The following is a 19351-nucleotide window of genomic DNA, read 5'->3' on the forward strand; positions in this document are numbered from 1 at the left end:
ATAAATGGAAACAGAACACCTCGCTATTGTCTTGAGAACAAAATGAGATTAACAGGTGTAAAATTTAGCAAAGTGCTTTTGCAATACTAAAGTCTCAACAAATGTAAGCTATAGTAATTATTATTCTTTAAGTACAGAGAAGTCCTATCCTACTTTGTTTAGTGCAGCATTTCCCAAATTTACTACCACTAAACTTTTTTAGAATATGTGGGAGACAGTATAACAGTCCCCTCCCCTACCCCCTGCAAGAGATCTACGCCCTAATCCTGGAACCTGTGAATATTTGCCTTACGGGGCAAAGGGGACTTGGCAGATATGATTGAGATAAGGATTTTGAGATGTGGAGATTATCCTGTGGCCCAATGTAGTCACAAGGGTCCTTTATAAGAGAGAGGCACTAGGGTCAGAGTGGGAGAAGTGAAGAGGGAAGCAGAGGTGGGGGGAGGAGAAGATGCTGTGCTGCTGGCTTTGCAGGTGGAGAAGGGGCTGTGAGTCAGGAGTGGGCACAGCCTCCGAAAGCTGGAAAAGGCAGGGAAGTGGATTCTCCCCTAAAGCCTCCAGAAGGAATGCAGCCCGGCCGACACCTTGATTTTAGGGCTTTTCTTCCCCAGGACTGTAAGCTGCTGACTTCCTGGTACTTATTACAGCAGCAATAGAGACTACCACAGGACATCTGAGCACAACTGCCAATGGGAGGCTGACCTGGGGAAGCCCTGGAACCAGAGCAGAAACCCAGGGTCTAGATCAGTCCGGCAGCTGGTCAGCCTTGTAACTCCCAGCAAGTCTACACCTCTGGGTGCTTGGGTTTCTTCTACAAAATGATGGCATTATCACCTCCTCTGCCTAATTTTAAAAATGTTTTATGAGGGTAAACATATACACATGCTTTGTGAGAATATCTCAAACTTGCATATTTCAATTCTGAATTGCTACTACTGACTGAAGAGGTAAAATCATGCATAAGGTAGTTTTAGAAGAAACAATTCAGAATTTCCTCAACTTCCAACAAGGATTTGTAATGAGGAATTGAAAAGTCTTAATTTTTTTGTTTGTTTTAATGCACTCGGCAGAAAAGCCAATCAACAAACGTTTTGTACACAGGTTGAAATATTTGTGGCCTTCCCTCCCTTCCAACCAAACTTCTTTCCCAGAGTCAGAGTATGGTATCTTGTTGGGGGCGGGGGGAGGGGGAATGATTGAAAACAATTTACTTTTTTTCCCCTCCTAAGAATAAACATGAAAGGCAACCCTATAGCCGGCAGGGGCTGCCTCTCCCATTTTAGAAAGGAAGGCAAAGTCGGGACTCCGGGAGGGCCATATACTCTCCTTTCCTAACGGGCCGCCACGACAGCAGGTTCGCGAGGGACTCACACTGAGCCCGCCTGCCTGCGGGTCTTCTTCCGCAGACTCTTCCCGTCCTGGAGGCTGGAAACACGGGCAGATGCCGCGCCACCTGCCGGACTTGGCGGGCACCGCATAGAAGCAGCACTGGCGAGAGGATTACGTCACCCGCCGCTCAGGATGGGCAACAATGTGAAAAGATTAAGAACCCGAACCACTGAACTGGACCTTTAAATGGGAAAATTGTATGCTGGTATGTGAATTATATCTCAATAAAGATGCTTTTTAAAAGAACGGAAAACAGTATTCCACAAGGTGATCGAGCCAATGGAATTTTGATTTTTTTTAAAAAAACCTACGTTTTTCTCTAAATGATGGCACATGTCACTCAGTAAGGACCCACAGCAAACGGCGGCCCACAAAAACAAGACAGCATAGCCAGGGATGGGCTTTTATGTCCAAAGCATGGTTTTAACCATTCGGGGCCCATATTTAAAGAGAGGGGGGGGGGGGTAAAAAGGAAATGCATCACAGTATAGACCACAGCTGTGTTTTGATAGAACCGTGATTTCTTTTTTCAAGAAAGTTGCAAATTCTACATAAGCGGGCACCATGCAGCTACCTACTCGTGTTCTTATCATCCTCTGGCTTTCCAAGGGGCCTTCACACCTACGTCCAGATTTTATCCTCCTCAAAGTCAACACATACGTTACTACCAAGGCAAAAACCCGCAGGAAAAGGGTGCAAATCCACATGAAGAACAAAAAACGCCACGCTGGCGGTCCAGACGCGCAGAGCCCAGCTGGTCCCTGCTACCAAGGAGCCAGTGACCCAGGACAGCCACTCACACCTCCTGAGCATCTGCCACAGCTGGAAAACAAGGTTCCACCGGACACGCCAAACATCCCCTTCCAGCTCTCAGTCTCATCCTTCAGGGACGGGGTTCAGATCCCCTGAGCCCCACCCGTGGCATCTGAAGTACACAGGATGGCCACGGAGTCTGGGAACATACTCAACCACATAGTAAATGGCCCCGGTGTTAAATACAGGACGAAATCATCACCCATGTTTCCTGACTCGCTGAGCTCTGTAACGAACAGCACAATCCATCCTCCTCCATCATCTTCCCTACAAGTGGCCTTAAGAGCTACCGACCCAAGACTGTCAAATACAGCGGGAAGGCAGGGGAGGTTGGGGGGGGGAGGGGCTGTAAGAGATCAACCAAAGGACTTGTACACATGCATATAAGCATAACCAATGGATACAAGACACGGGGGAGGCGGGGGGCAGGTAAAGGCATGTACTGGGGGGTAGGGGAGGCCGGGGGGAGGTCAATGGGGAAAAAAAAGGAGACATATGTACTATTTGTAATACTTCAAACAATAAAAAAAAAAAAAAAAAAAAAAAAGAGCTACCGACCCAACAGCAGAAAGGGGGTGGGGACCGAGGGGACTGTCTTGTAGGAGGAGCCTTTCAGACGCAGCCAGACCCACTCCACACTCACCTGAGAGATGGGCTGTCTCGCACCTGCAGCCCGAAACCACACTCCAAGGCACCGGACGAGGACTGCCAGGGAGACGCCGCTCAGGAAGGCGCCGCAGCAAGATAGTCCCCGAAAACAAGGTAACGTCGTCCAATGAAGAGCACGGGGAAAGGCCGCCTCGGCGGAGCAAGGCCGGCGGAGAAGGAAACTGCAGCCGTGCAAGGCGGCCTTTTGTCAGCTCGCGAGTGGGCGTGAGGGAGGGCAGCGCGACCGCAAACCGAGGCTCCCTGAGCGCGGCCCACGTGGCCGGAGGCGCGTGCCCACCACGCCGAGGGCCCGCAGCTGGTCAGCCAGGCCCCGCCGACCGCCCCGCCCCGCCCCTCTCCCAGCTTCACCTGCACGGTTCAAAGGTCAACCCCCAAAGACCTGGAGCAAGCCCTGCGGACGTCTCGGATGAGAAGCAGCTGTGTTCTGCGAGTGATGAATGCAGGGATCCTGAGGACCCAGCGGTGATGAGCCCAAAAGGGCGCCGGGGGAGATGAGCAGGTGGGCGCATGGCGGGATCTCAGCTCCCATTTCATGCTCCAAGGAAGCCTTTGCCTGGCTCTCCCCGCCAGCTGTCGGTGTGCTCCAGGTGCCCCTCTGCCAGGCACCAGCAGCCAGGACTCTGGTGGCATTGTCCTGGAACCTTCTCGGTTGGTCATCTCTCCAACGAGATTGTAGGTCCTCAAGGGAACGGACGCGGTACCACACTGGGTTCCCAGGGCCGGCGTCGGGCGTGGCACAGAGGAGGAAGGGGCTCGCAGCTTTGTATTCGGCGCCCAAGGGCTCACCATATGCTCACCGAACTGAAATAGAGCAATTCCACCTGCAGTGCTTACAGTCACAGTCCACGCTGTCCTCAGTGGGCAGGATAGCAGACGGCTGACCGACGCCAACCCTGGATCAGACCCACGGGGCCCTCTCCCAGCTCTGTCACCTCCTAGCCCTGTGACCTTCAGCGCCAGGGCCAGTTGTTTCGCCTCTCTCTGCTTCAACGTCATCGTCTTTAGAAGGGGTGCTAACAGGACCCTCTCCAGATGCCGGGGGAATTCAATGCGTGGAACACTTCGCACGGAGGTGGGCACTTAGAACTCACTCGATATATGATTATTACAGGCATACCTCCTTTGTTATGCTCCACAGATGTTACTTTTTAAAAGGTTTTTATTGACTTAAGAAAAAGAGGGAGAGGCAGAGAAACATCAGTGTGAGAGGGAAACATGGATGGGCTGCCTCCTGCACGCTGCCTGCTGGGGATTAAGCCCACAACCCAGGCATGTGCCCTGACCAGGAATCGAACTGAGCCACACAGACCAGGGCAGATGTTGCACGTTTTACAAATTGAAATCAAGACCATCCACCAGCAAAAAAGATGAAGGCTTGCTTTGCTGCGGTACTTTATTGCGGTGGCCTGGACCGGAACCCCATATATCTCTGAGGTTTGCCTGTGTCGCTCACCTTTCCCTGGAACCCAGCTCCAGGGTAAGCTTTGCCCAGACCTGGTAAAGCGGTTCACACTTAGCGCTGCTTTTATCAGAAGCCACTTAAAAACTTGGCCACCAATTTGCTTGGTCGGGGTTCTTTTAAAGATTAAGCTGGCTGAAGTCCCTTGTAACTTAAATTGATTTTTTAAATGTCTGTGGCTCCGATTTCCCCTTTTTATTAATAATACTTTTGAGTTTGCAGGGGTACCCCTTGGCATTCCCACTATGGGTGGTGTCCCTGTCAGGAACAGCAGCCTGGGACCCAGTGGAGGCATGTGTGTGTGGGAGGGGGAGGGGGATGAAAAGGGAGGGGTGTGTCCCTATTGCTAGGGCACTGAAATCAGGCATCAGAGGCAACAAATTTTGAGTCTCAGCATTCTGACTCCTTTCTCCCTGCCTAGTACTGCCCTCTGGCTTGGTCCTTCTAAGCCACAATCTCTCCCTGGTTCCTTTTTTTTGTTTGTTTGTTTTCCAATCACAGTCTCAGAAGGCTGCTCAGCATTCTAAGAGCAAAGAACTCTGCTCTAACCCGCACCTGATCCGCAGGGTCAAGCTCTCCAGGTGATTCCGGTGCGTGCTTTCGTGCTCTGGTTTCAAGGACCTGGTAGTTCAGATGTCGTGTTTACTGAATAACAGGCCGCGGTCAGGATTTTAGGAACAGCTGGTTGAAAATAATTGCCTTGACTGGCTCTAGTGACCCCCCAGGAACCCACCCCACTTCCATGTATGTTCTCCTCATTTATCATTTATGGGTATATGGGGTTTTCTCCATGGAGTGACACTTTGATATTGGACTTGCCAATGAGCAGCCACCATGCGCCCTGCTGCCTGCCATTCAGCCCAGTCCACGTACATTCCATGCAGCTTAGCCAACCTTCTCCCACATTCTGCTCTCAGAAGACAAGCAAGGGGAGGGTCCAGAGGTGTCATTGGACAGTGCCGGCGGCGTATTTATTTCCTATGTAGAAGAGCCAAGGCAAAAAGACACAGAGAAGCTAACTTCTGCAAGGAGGCGCTGGATGGGAAAGGTGATGCCTGCGGCCACCTTTGCAGACTCCAACTCCAGCACCATGAACGTGTCCTTTGCTCACCTCCACTTTGCCGGAGGGTACCTGCCCTCTGACTCCAAGGACTGGAGGACCATCGTCCCGGCTCTCCTGGTGGCCGTCTGCCTGGTGGGCTTCGTGGGGAACCTGTGTGTGCTTGGCATCCTCCTTCACAGAGCTTGCAAGGGAAAGCCATCCCTGATCCACTCCCTGATTCTGAATCTCAGCCTGGCGGATCTCTCTCTCCTGCTGTTTTCTGCGCCTGTCCGAGCTACCGCATACGCCAGAGGTGTTTGGGATCTGGGCTGGTTTGTCTGCAAATCCTCTGACTGGTTCATCCACACGTGCATGGCAGCCAAGAGCCTGACAACCGTCGCAATGGCCAAAGTCTGCTTCATGTATGCAAGGGACCCAGCCAAGCAAGTCAGTATCCACAGCTGCACCATCTGGTCGGTGCTGGCGGCCATCTGGGCCGTGGCTGGCCTGCTACCCCTGCCAGAATGCTTCTTCAGCACCACCAGGCTTCACGCAGGTGTGGAAATGTGCCTCGTGGATGTGCCCGCGGTGGCCGAAGTGTTCATGTCCATCTTTGGTAAGCTCTACCCTCTCCTGGTATTTTGCCTGCCGTTATTCTTTGCCAGCTTTTATTTCTGGAGGGCTTATGGCCAATGTCAGAGACGAGGAACTAAGACCCGACATCTTAGGAACCAGATGCGCTCCAAGCAGCTGACGGTGATGTTGCTCAGCATGGCCATCACCTCAGCTGTCCTGTGGCTCCCTGAATGGGTAGCCTGGCTGTGGATGTGGCACCTGAAGGCTGGCAGCCCGGCCCCACCACAGGGGTTTATCGCCCTGTCTCAAGTCCTGATGTTTTCCATCTCATCATCAAATCCTCTCATTTTTCTAGTGATGTCAGGGGAGTTCAAGGAAAGCTTGAAAGGCTTATGGAAATGGATGATAACCAAAAAGCACGCAGCTGCTGCAGAGTCTCAGGAACCTCCAGCTGGGGACTCGGAGGCCCTTCCTGACAATATTCCCTCTCCAGAGTCCCCAATATCCATACCAGAGAAAGAGAAAACTGGCTCTCCTGCCTCCAGAAGAGAGAGAAGCCAGAAGGCAGAGATGCCCATCCTCCCCGATGTAGAGCAGTTCTGGCATGAGAGGGACACAAACCCTTGTGAACAAGACAATGACCCTATCCCCTGGGAGCATGAAGATCAAGAGACAGGAGACTGTGCTAAATAAGTCTCAAAGCAAAACTAACTTGCAATTACTGTATTCACTTGTACTGCTGCTGATCCATATGGCTGACTTTACCATATAAAACATAAAATTATTACATTTAGGAATTACAAAAATTGCTTCACAGTCTGCATTTTCAAAATGTGCAATTGGGTAAGTAGGACGCCACAGTAGCAGCAGTAATTATGTTTCAGAATTAATGCCTGGCTGCCCAAAGGATTGTGTTGTGTGTGTTTCTACTACAGGGACTAAAAGCCCAGCTCTGTGGTCCTGGTTCACAGGGGCTGTGTCACTGGATTCTCTTAGGGACCAGCCATTTGCCGGCTGGAGTGCAACTGGTCTAACGATGAAGCCTTTCCTTTAGTTTCCTCCTGAGCCTGCTGGCCCTCACTTCCCCTGTCACATAACCAAAGCTCAAAATCCACATCCATGTAATGAAATTTTTTTCTTTAACATGTTAATGAATATATTTCAATGAGTTACCTTCATTTGCTTAAAATAAGTACATTTACTTGATGAAAACAACTGAAGTTGTAGATTAAAGAACATCACTTATTTCGATTTTGGGCTCATTTCAAATCATAGCCAAGTTTAAGTAAATTCAAACTTCACCTTACACTAAAACCTGCTTTTGTTGATCTTTGTAATGCCACCTCGGTGAGTCTTCAGTTTCTAAGTCTATGGATTTTAGCAGCTTAGTTATGACATTCTATATTCTGATATGGAGAAACTTTAAAAAACTACCCCTTTCTCTTCCCAATTATCGATTCTTCCCAAATACAGGAGACAGTTACTCTTCTGCAAGTTGAAATCAATCTGTTCCTCCCAATTTCTCCTTTCTCTCAAGATAAAACTATGTAAGCTACGTCTAGTGATATAGTTATTAATTACTGAAGGCAGTAATCAAATATTATAAAAGCAGGATAGAGACAAACTTTCTTGTTAAATGGCATTAAATGTACCTATAACATTGAACTTGAACCCTGCTCAACATTTAAAATGCCTCAGAGTGCTGGGCCAAGAGGGCATATACTGGGGTTGCCGGCTTGATCCCCAGTAGAGGGCGTGCAGGAGGCAGATCAATGATTCTCTCATCACTGATGTTTCTATCTCTCCCTCTCCCTTCTCTGAAATCAGTAAAAATATATTTTTTAAATGCCTGTTTTTAAGTTATAAAGATGATCAAGAGTAACAAGAAAAACACACACACAAGGGCAATGTAGAAAAGCCGTAAAATTAAACTTTGTGTTCCCCAACATACAGTATAACTTGACTGTTCATTTCACAGCAAGTTAAAGCACACCCCAAAAGACATGATTATGATGCATTTCTTCCTCTATGAAACACAGACGTTTATCCATGGTTGTTGATTACTCTGTAATGGACTCAGGGGTATTCTCACTGAAGGATCCCCTCAGTGGGGGAAACTGTCTTTAGGGCAAGCAATGAAGAATTTGAAATACAAAAAAATATGCTGTGGATGGAATTTTTATTTTTTGAAAAATGTTCTGTCTGGATTTTTTGTTTTTTGTTGGTACAAATGGTCATGGTTTATTTTAACACAGAAGATAGGGCTGTTTTCTTTTTACTTGGTTCATTACAAATTTTATACTAAGGCTCACATGATCAAATTACAATTTAACCTAAGTATCCAAAATATTGTTTTTGTGATAAGATAGTTATACACTGGGATTACCTTTAAGATTGTCTGTGATGAACTATTTGAAGATTTTTATGTACATTATATATAATAAATGTAGGATGTAAGATTCCAGTGTTGAATATTTTAACATACAAAAATAAAAGGCATTGTTTCACTTCAGATAGTTTGGAGAATTAAAGTCTTTGTCTTGAATGCTCCTTTCAAAAATCATTATTTGGCACAATGGGTTTTAGGGGGAGGTCAGACCTTAACACGGTTCTCAGGGTAAATTGAATCATTACCTTTTAAAGAATTTGCTGATAAGCAGCAAATCCAGTTGCAGATATTGAAACTGTAATTACAACAACCCTTTCATTAAGTACTGAACACACAGAGTCCTGACTTGATTCCTTAAAGAAATCTGCATAGAAGAGTCTGATTTGCTACTTGGATGAACACTTAATCCCAAATACTGTACCACAAAAGTAGAAAATGAAATATCACCAGACCATTTTCTTCACCCTCCCTATTGTGAGAAACAGAAAAATGCTCTGTGGAATTGGAAATGAAAAAACACTGCACAAGTTCCACCTTTGCAGGACAGTCATATTTCTATCCTAGTTGTGTTCCTTTTGTCAAACACTTCCGTTTCACTCCTCACAGAACTTAAAAATCACTCAATAAATTTATAAAAATGAACTTCAAAAAAAGAGGAGGAAAAAGATGAAAAAGTCCTGTTAATTAGCCATTTTACAAGTTAAGACCTTAGTGAAATAATCCCAGCCACTACATGCCGGGTTCATGCACGTTTTGTGGCTGCGAACTAAGTAGCCCCGATGACAATGTGTCTACGTGTGTGCTGTGCAGCGCACAGAACATATACATGCAGACTGTTGGTACGCCCTCTTTTTAGGTTTTGCTACAATCACAGTATGTGTAAGATTAACAGACAAAATAATTACCCTATTGACACACTTTTCTAGACATTTTATTTATGTGGTACCCTGACACTAGGAACCTATGAAGGAACGGAACAGAAGGATCTTTTTAAACTGGGTGGTCAAGCTACGCAGAGCAATTGGGAGGCATCCAAGGCAAAGCTCCATGCATGGTGTGCTTGACACACTGAAAGGACGCCGGAAGCATTAACTATCAAATCCTTTCATATAAAAGGCAAAAACAAGAACACAAAAAGCAGCTTCTTGCTATAAAGCGGTAAGATATTGCTAAGAGACTGAGCACCAAAATGGTTCTTTACAAATCCCATCCCTTTTATACTGTAAATAATTTATTATATTCAAGCCTTTCAAAACTATGTGATATCCCAAGACTTAAAGTCAACCTTTTTTTGTACCAAATTACATTTGCTGCTGCTTTTAAGAGCAAGTTTAAAAAAATTTTTTATAAATTATGTAACAATCATATACAATCCACATATAGAAAAAGGGTTGGTTTATTGTAGTTCAAATACATAAACTGAACATTCAACATCTTAAAATTAAACTTTAGAAACAAAAGTTTAACATTCAAACAGGAGTACAGTTTACAGGGAACACCCAAAAAGGTAATCTGTTGTCTAATCCAGAATATTGATAAAGATCACTTAATGGTGAATGTGTTTAACCAGTTCTATTCTGGCCAACATATTAGTTATGACCGTGGCGCCATACCTGAGAAGAAATTCCTAAATAGATCTTCTCTTAGGCTAAACAAGACTTGGCCTATAATTCAGAGGGGATAATCAAAGCTCGTAAGTGAACAAATAAAACTAAAGTGTTCTTTAGAGACAAAGGTAAAAGTATGTCCATTATAATAATCTTAACCTCTGGAAGATAAGAATTCCATTTTCAGTGTTTTCTCTTTTACCCGCTTTGGAAAACAAAATCAAAACAAACCCCAACCTACGTTTTTTGGGAGTCTGTGGTGTTTGTATCTTGCAAGTTCAAACCACAAATGCTCTTATGTCTTGCATGTATAACACTGCTAGAAAGAACGTCACCAAAAGTCACTGACTTCCACACCTCATAAAAGGATGATTTTTAGCTTCAAGATTTTAGATTTACTAGAGACAGCCTATATTTGAGTATGTATGTCAGTCATGCCACACAAAGAAAAGCATAAATATTTCCAAAGTGTTCTCTGTTCAGCAACTGTTCACGAATGCTTCTCCTTCTGTTCGTCAGATGGTTTTGCAATAGTTTGACTAATGCACATACATGTAAAAAACCTGAAAATTGGCTCATGCAAGCATTTTGAAGTAATAGATACCCCCGTGGAAGAGTATGCAGGGTTATTTTGTTGATCGTCGGGTGGGCTCCGATGCTGTGGGAGGGGGCGGAGGGCCCCGGCGGTCCAGGTCATCCACATACGCCACGATCAGTTTCCGCCTCTCCTCTGGCACACAGTCTAGTACTAGATACCGTTTGTCATTCTGCAAAATTTTTTCTACGTCTTTCAGGTGCTGATCAGATTCCTGGATTAGTTTTTTTGATCTGAAATAAGAAAAGAAGTCCAAGAATGACTGACTGCTGTTCACAGGCCTTTCAGATATGAGCTGGAAATGTCCATCTAGTTCCTAATTGTGTTTCCACTTTATAAATTTTTTTTTAAGAAAAATTTCACTGCAGTGGTCACCTTTGTAAGTTGCCTCAGCAAAGACTCCAGGGAGTGAAAGGGCCTCAGAAGCTGAATTACCCTCCCACCCCTACTGGTGGTCCCTCCAGACCAGGGCTGAGGGTGGGTGGGTGAATCTTGCCCGTGCTGTACCTGTTCTGTGGATGAACAGAGGACTTCAGTCTGCGGGGCTGCCAATCCCAGCATCTTTCACAAGCTTTCACTTTCACATCTTTCACTAAATTAACTACAAAAATGTAGAAAGAAGTCTTACTTCACATCTAATTTAAAAGCCCAAGCTGATGCAAAACATTAAGGATCCTGACCAAAAAATCCAATGACAAAGTACCTAAAAACCACACCCTCAGCACTACCTAGCCTCCCGTGCACACACCCTTCATTAAATGCTTCAATTTTTTCTCTTAAAGGAAAAGCTGGAGCATGAACCAACAACGGTTTCCTGCACAGACTACTAACCAATGTCAACTTGTTCTCCTGCTGGGGTGGGGTCAACTGGGCATGCTACAGTGAAATCCTGTTTTAAAGTTCCGAGTTTATCATTTAAAATCTTTATTTAAAACTATCCAGCAAACTGATTTCCTCTGAGGAAAAAATGTTTTTGCTGAGCTTGGATGATTTCAAGCTTCCAAGTGTTCAGCAACACTGAGTAGTCTTCAGAGGAGGTAAAGACAACTGACAGTGAAGGATTGTTTAAAGTTGGGGCACTTCTAAAAAAGCAGTGAAGTAAAAACAGAAGTCTGTTTAAAAAACTGGATGGGTGGGTAACACAAAATAAGAATTGGCATCTGGGCCCTTTCTTAAAAAAAAAAAAAGTAAGGTAGAGATGGGTTGGCTGTCTCTGGTCTTTGATAAAAGTTGGCTTCTTCTTATCCTTAGAAGTTAATAATGTCAATATGTGTGTGAATGCAAAGTATGCCTTGGCCATTCGAGTAAGAACTAGTAAAGACAGGAACTGCTGACATGAAACATTCCATTGCACACACCTATATGTTATAAATTTGGTCTCTTTCAGAAGCGTCCTGAAGTCGGCTTTGGCAGTGATGTATTTGTCTCTGATGTATTCTTCGAACTCTCTTTGTTTTTTCTGAAAAAAGAAAGTAAGATTAGAAAGAAGAAAAACAAAAGTCCACTTATTACAAAATTAATGTCATTTATAAAACTAGAAACGTGTAAGTCACATTGTAAACCAGAAAATTCTGAAGAAAAAGGCGGTCAAGTACATTTATTTGTGTTCCTGTAACATTCATTAAAATAGAAAAACTGGCCAAAACCGGTTTGGCTCAGTGGATAGAGCGTCGGCCTGCGGACTGAAAGGTCCCAGGTTCGATTCCGGTCAAGGGCATGTACCTTGGTTGCGGGCACATCCCCAGTGGGGAGTGTGCAGGAGGCAGCTGATCGATGTTTCTCTCTCATCGATGTTTCTAACTCTCTCTCCCTCTCCCTTCCTCTCTGTAAAAAATCAATAAAATATATATTTAAAAAAAAAAAAATAGAAAAACTGCCATGTGCATTTTAAGACAAAAAGAAAGCAAGATTGCAGAACCATATATTAGTGACAGGTAAAACTTGAGGGCTTGCTATATGCTACACTGTGCTGAGGGTTTATGAGGCTATTCCTTTTAATCTTCACAAGAACCTCAAGTGGTAGACAGACACTTTTAAGAAATAAAGAAATGTGTATTTCCTGTAGAATGTATTTATATCTTCAAGTACAAAAACATTTACGTGGTATAATTTATGAATACACCAACCATAACACTCAGAACTTTAGTTATACTGAGCACTTAGCTTTTCTAGTAATTGTTATGATAGGTATAAACTTTTTGGGCTAAAAAAAAAAAAAAAAAAAAAGACTTTATCATCAATTCTAAACAATCAGAAAAGTTAGAAACTGACACTGGATCTCTCAGCTATCAGTCTACCACTCTAACCCAGCCCCGTATATTTTGTGATCCAAACATCCCAAACATAACCTAACAGGGTTTGGAAAAAAAGAATATTGGATCTGTGGGTTTCTGGACTCTACTAAAGAAACAAACTAGGAAAGGAGAATGAATGGTGGGAAGAAAATACAAATAAAAGTCCAAGGTATAAAATGGACTGCAGTAAACCACACTTTTCTTTCTTTCTTTCTTTTATGTTTATTTAGTGGAACTCCAAGATGGTTTTTATTGATTTTTTTAGAGAAGAGAAGAAGGGAGAGGGAAAGAGAAAAAGAAACATCGATGAGAGAGAAACATCATCGATTGGCTGCCTCCTGCATGCCCATAGGGGATTGAGCCCACAATCTGTGCATGTGTCCTGACCAGGAATGGAACCGGTGGCCTTTTGGTTCCTGGGTAGATGCTCAACTGCTGAGCTACATCAGCTGAGCTTATCGATTTTTTTTTTAAACACTTTTCTTGACATTGTTCACTATTTTAGACCCCAACTGAGTTTGTTCCTAAACAGGAGTTAGAGAGCACCAGAGCAAGGTTCAGCTTACAAACTTCCCACATCCGCAATTCCTCCATCCGAGTTTCAGAAGCATGTAAGAACTAGAGATCACGATGTAATGGACTGAAGGATTCCCTCAGGGGGGAATAAAAAAAAAACCACAAAAAACAACACCCAAAACCCTATGGCTTTGTTAAATCTCTAAATCCCAAAACATAGCTTTAACTCCAAGGATTTTTTTTAAAGTTTCCATTGTGCTGTCTTGTTAATATATTCATGCAAGAAAAAAATATGAACTTAAAATTCCTCATACACTTAAAAAGCTCAAAATCCTCTTACCCTGTCACTGGAGGAGAACTTAATGCACCGAGGGTCTTCCTTGATGATTTTTTTTACTTCTTTCCATGTGGATGTTAAGGTAATCTTTAAAAAGACAAGGGAATAAAAACATAAATACGGCTCACTTTTACTGAGGGGTCAGACTGCAGCATGTATGGCACATAGCACTACTCACTGCCCTGCGAGCTCCCAAGCATAACTGGACTAGTCAGGGACAGGGAATCAGCTTTCATGCCACAAGAGTTATTTTCATGGACACATTTCCCAAGTGGCCTAAGACAATCACCTGCAAACCCTCTATCTCCAGGCGCAATACCTAACTTCTGAAGAAACCATTACCTACAGAGCAGGCCAACAGGAGCAAAACCTGGACAGAAGAGTGTAAACACTGCCAAACAAGGGGGCTATGGTGCCAAATTGAAAATGGGGCAAAAGAAGGAATTTATCAAATCAATTATCAGGAGGGACCAATGATCACACACAGCTAAGGAATTCTGAACAGCCACAGGAGCAGATATGAACTTGAAAACTGCAAAGAAAGAAAAAAAAAAAAGAAAGAAAACTGCACAGAAGTGTCATAGCCTATGAATTCCAGTAATGGATCTAAAGACCATGACACTAAAAATCATACTTTGGGATTAACAAAGATCCATGCAGATTAGAATAGGAAAATTAACTCTTACTGCAGAAGTTTCATCCAGAAGTTGCCTAAAGTGCTCCCTCTTCTTTTTGGTAAGTGCTTCAATGTGTTCATTAAAAAGCTTCTCTTTCTCCTCTCTCTCCAACAAGGATCCAGACTCCCAGCGGTGATCTTTCCGGAGGGTCCTCCGAGTGTCTGACCAGGACACATCTGAAGAACGAACCTGAAACAGAGATCTGTATCTAACACCAGACCCACCTGTTCACACTTCAACAAGAAAGGCTCCTTTGTTTAGGAATCATACATTTGAAAAATAAAAGCTGATGGTGACATCACCTTAGTAAGTCACTGAAAATCTGCTTCTTTGGGCCAGAAAACTTACCTCTCAGACCTCACTTAAGCTGTCAAATTTGGTTTAGAAGTGGAGAAGGAAGAAGAGAAGCTATCTCCCACCAACCATGGTCTGTAATCACTTTAGTAGTACTTAGGTATTCTACTTAACATCTTACCAACTTCTAGTAGAAGAGATGGATGAATAAATTAGGAAATACATTGCTTTATTGTAGCAGCTCAAGGAAAAAAACAACAAAAAACACTCAACAAATCTTGAGCTAAAATTTGGATTTATCAACTGCATACTGGAAGTGACACTTCCAAGAATAAGCAAGAATTAACTTGGTTAAGAAGACTTGAAAACAGACCACCAGACAGGGCTCGCTGGTTCACCAACCAGCAGAAAGGTATGCTTCAATGCTGGTAATGGCATTAGCAGTTAAGTCACACTGCTGCCAATGCTAAGAAATTTGGAGGCTGAAAAGACAGAAAGGTAAGGAAAAAAAATACAAAAAACACTTATTTAACCAACATTTATCAAGGCATCTAAATTTGTGTCAGGTAAACACTATGCTTGCCACCGGGAATACAAAATAAATAAGATGCTATCCCTTTAACGGGCTCACTCTTTTTAGGGAAGACAGGCATGAAAGCCAACAACTGCAGTAACATGTAGGGAGCGCTGCAGAAGTCTATGCTGAGCACAGTAATAAAAGCAACAGTAAGATCAGATGTGCCCAGAGGGGCTGGATCAGCCTCAGACAGGTATTTCTGAGTGTGTTCTTGAAGAATGAGGAGATCTGTCACCATGGTGGGAAGTTCGAAAGCACCCTAGGTGGAAGGATGGAATGAGCAATGGCAGGATTTGTTAAATGTAAGTATGGTTCATTAAAGGTTAAGTTCAGCAAGGCTAGAGCCTAATTAGGGGACAAGAGAGGAAACCAAAGCAGGTAAGGTAATATGGAGGGGGAAGGCAGTCAAGGAATGAACAGTCTTTTATATTATGCTAAGGAGACTGAATTTGAGGAAGACCTTGACCTTCTGCAAGCACAGGGAAGAGTCACAAAATCAGATTTGCCTTTTACAAAGATTTCTGTTGTTGCAATCAAGATGAATTGGGGGGAAACAGAAGCAGGGAGAGAAATGAGGAAATGACTCTGTGCAGAGAAGAGACAAAGGAAACTAAAAACTGATCAGCAGAAGTTTTTCAAATACAAAGGGAAGAAATCTGAAGACAAGACAGGAGTGATCTGAAGAGCCCCACTGACAGAAACAGCAGGAAAGATGGCGACAAAGGGGAAAAAACCAATAGAACAGCAGAGTGGTCTGGGGTATTCTCTGCAGGGACCTCATACTCCACTTATCTCAACAACCCTGGGTAATGCAGAAGTATTTTCAAGAAAGTTCCAGGGTATCTCCTGGAGTCAGCACCCCTCCAAGTCTTACGTCTCATACCATATATAGGGACAATAACTGGTCATACAATGATGACTCTAAATCATCAACAAAAAGGGTAAATTAGCCTGGTGATATGGCCTCAATGGTTGAATCGGGAGGTCACAGTTTGATTCCCAGTCAGGGCACATGCCTGGGTTTCGAGCTCGATCCCCAGTGGGAGGCGTGTAGGGGCAGCTGACCAATGACTCTCTCTCATCGGAGATGTTTCTCCCTCTCTCTCCCTCTCCCTTCCTCTCTGAAAAAAAAAAAAAATAAATAAAAAATAAAAAATAAAAAAAATAAAAAAAAAAATTGAAAAAATAATAAAAATAAAAGGTAAATTATGCCCTGGCCAGGATGGCTCAATTGGTTGGAGCCTTGTCCCAAGCAGTGGAAGGTCCTGGGTTCGATTCTCAGTCAGGGCACGCATTCCAGTTGTGGGTTCCATCCCTGGTCTGGGTATGTACACGAGGCAACCGATCAATGTCTATCTCTTTTTCTCTCTCTTTCTCCCTCCTCTAAAATTAAAAAAAAAAAATTTTTTTAAGAGGTAAATTCTGTTCAGCACACTTGTTTCTTACTATGGCCTGTAAGTGTGACTTTAAGATGACTTATCAAGACCAATAAAAATAAAGCTTTGACACTAAAAGATTATGAATTTTCATATAAATAAATGATCTCACTTCTGCAAAAGTTAAATACTAGGGTTTGCCTGTTCCAACAGGGCTAATATATTTATAAAACAGTTTATAAATAACTTACCAAATTGTATCCGTCACAGTCAATTTAAAGAATATTAAAATGCTCACTATGAGGTAATGTAATGGATTTCTAACATCCAGTACTTTACTGCAAAAATAGTGAAGCAATAAATACCATGTCAGACAGAAGTGCCTTGAAGTTCTGGATAGCTTCTTCCCGTTTGTGCTGCTCTCTCTCTCGATCTATTTCTTTCGTTTGTTCGGACCGAGCCTTCTGAACCTCTCTTTCTCGTTCCCTAAGGCTAGCCTCAATGCGGGCTTGCCTTTCAAGCTCCTTTTCTTTTTCTGAGTCTAAATTCTGTAAAAGTAAAATTACATTATCCTTTTTATCAACTGTATCAAAATGTTTCCACAAAATAACTAAGTTTTTCAAATACAAAATTTTAAACCTACCAAGAATACTGTATATCTAAACACTGTACCCCATTTCCAAATCAACTACTAGATTCTTATATTAAGAATATCAACAAGAAAAATGCCAAACCCCCAAACAGCAGCGAATACCATTATAATGCAATTAAGGATTTTATTATTCCACTAGTGGCCCGGTGCACAAAATTTGTGCACATTAAAAAGGGATTAATTAGAGGAAATATTTTAATATTGCTATTTTCCCTTTCTCTATAATAGATTTGTCAGAGATGAAAGAAAATTAGTAAAATGTATATGAAAATCTTCCTCCTGTCAGAGTCTGGGGCACACCACAGGACCCAGAGTCAAGTTCCCGCCCACCCACGTGCTCCTCAAAATCGCACGAGACCCAGACCTGGCCGGACCACCCCACCAACCCACTTGGGCTAGATCCAGACCCGGCTGGTCCCACCCTTGTCAAGCCCTGCCGAGTGGGATGGGAGGAGGGGCACAGCCTCAGGTCCCCCTGGCCTGGCACCAGGGCGGGGGGGGCACCGCCTGAGGTCCCCTGGCCTGTCGCCGGGGTGGGGGGAGCAGCCTGAGGTACCCCGGCCCAGCACCGGGGCGGGGGGGGGGGGGGGGGCGCACCTTGAGGTCCCCCATCAAGCCCCGCTGGAATGGGGGGCGTGGCCTGAGGTCCCTGGCCTGGCCCCAGGGTGGGGGGTGCGGTCTGAGGTACCCTGTCAAGCCCCACGGGGGTAGGGGGAGTGGGTGCAGCCTCAGGTCCCTGCTGATTGCTCATTAAGGCTCATTACGGGAACTCAGCCTCCGCTGCAGGTGCAGCCATCTTTGTGGTGGGGTGACAGTCAATTTGCATATTCCCTCTTTATTATATAGGATGGTTAAAGGGTAAGCAGCCCAATGGTTACCTTGGCTATTTTTTCAATATACTGTTTGAAAAGGTCTTCTCTCATTGATGAACTGTCCACTGCTTTGTAACGTGGATCGCTTTCTACTTTGTCTTTTACTTTGCTCCATCGAGACTGACTGTCCAGGTGATGATTAGATAATAATTCAAAGAAATCCGATTTAATCTACATTTCAAAACAAGATGAAGGAAAAAAATGAGAAATTCCTCATATCTAAATTTTACAACTAAAAAAAAAAAGTTCATTTACCTTAAAAATAAGACTAACTTTTTAAATGCACTTACTCAGGATACAGTAAGTTTTAGTAAAAAGAGGATATCAGAATTACTCTTCCATGAAATATAAAAATCAACACACATATAGGCTATCATTTTAAATATACCAAATTCAAGATAAATCATGTTCTCTAATAAAATTATTCAAATATAGAGAAAAACTTTTTATGTTGTTTATAATATTTGATCTCAGAACTTCTATCTTTCATAAGGAATGTGAATTTGAATTAAGGAATGTGAATTTGAATTTACTTTTAGCAAAGAATCAGCTTATAAACTATAGTAAAATACTTTAACATAAAGCTGGTAAGAATGCTTTATTTTAAAAAGTAGATGAATAAAATTTTTGTTTGTTAAAACTAATAGAAGGATTTAGAAACAGTTGAGCACAAATAGCAAGTCTTATTTATTACAAACCTGAAACTATCAAATATCTAAAAACAAAAAAATAAGTTCAATTTTTATGTTTTTTAAAAAAGGGCAAGGTATTTTTTAACCTTATATATAAGAAAAATAATTAATTATGACCAACATAGAAATTCTATAATCATTACTAAAAAAAACTGCATTCAGATTTTTTGTACTTTTTAGCCATTAAACATGCATGCCTTCACCATTATACAACTCAGAATATGTGTCAACAAAGTAACATACTTAACAACTGAAGTACCAAGTTAGTAATATTATATCAAAGGTATTATAGTATCAAAATATGCAATACTTAGAAACCCTATCTCAAACTGTATTTATATATATACTTACATATATTAAATAGGAAAAGAGATAAATGAGACATTTATTTTATGATCCTTTGAGGATCTGTTTTAAAATTAGGCTCATCTAAATTATTTTGTGCTCCTCCCAGGAAAGATATCAAGATAGCCAAAGTGCTTTCAGCAGAGGATTTTGACCATGTCAAGAACCTCTTCTCCTCAT

At 43.0% G+C, this 19351-nt stretch overlaps 2 protein-coding genes across 9 annotated transcripts in view; one reads left to right on the forward strand and one right to left on the reverse strand.

Annotated features, from left to right (window-relative positions):
* Nucleotides 1–5369: 5369 nt before the first annotated feature.
* Nucleotides 5370–6641, forward strand: GPR151 (G protein-coupled receptor 151; the record flags this gene model as incomplete). Its single annotated transcript, XM_080672253.1, has 1 exon — nt 5370–6641. The coding sequence occupies one exon, from the start codon at nt 5370–5372 to the stop codon at nt 6639–6641; it is 1272 nt and encodes a 423-aa protein (XP_080528379.1).
* Nucleotides 6642–9715: 3074 nt separating this feature from the next.
* TCERG1 (transcription elongation regulator 1) overlaps nt 9716–19351 on the reverse strand; it is a 60163-nt gene continuing 50527 nt past the window's right edge. For 6 of the 8 annotated variants that reach the window (XM_080675719.1, XM_080675716.1, XM_080675720.1 and 3 more), the window contains 6 exons: nt 18141–18305; nt 16976–17158; nt 14373–14552; nt 13690–13773; nt 11898–11998; nt 9716–10772 (listed from right to left, as the gene is read on the reverse strand). In XM_080675719.1, coding sequence (XP_080531845.1) covers nt 10571–10772; nt 11898–11998; nt 13690–13773; nt 14373–14552; nt 16976–17158; nt 18141–18305 — 915 coding nt within the window. In that variant the 3' untranslated portion in view covers nt 9716–10570. Of the gene's footprint in view, nt 10773–11046; nt 11141–11897; nt 11999–13689; nt 13774–14372; nt 14553–16975; nt 17159–18140; nt 18306–19351 lie in introns of all 8 variants that reach the window. The other 2 variants (XR_013960965.1, XR_013960966.1) reach the window with 1 other exon arrangement.

This window comes from Plecotus auritus (genome assembly GCF_963455305.1).
Source record: "Plecotus auritus genome assembly, chromosome: 6".
NCBI lineage: Eukaryota > Metazoa > Chordata > Mammalia > Chiroptera > Vespertilionidae > Plecotus > Plecotus auritus.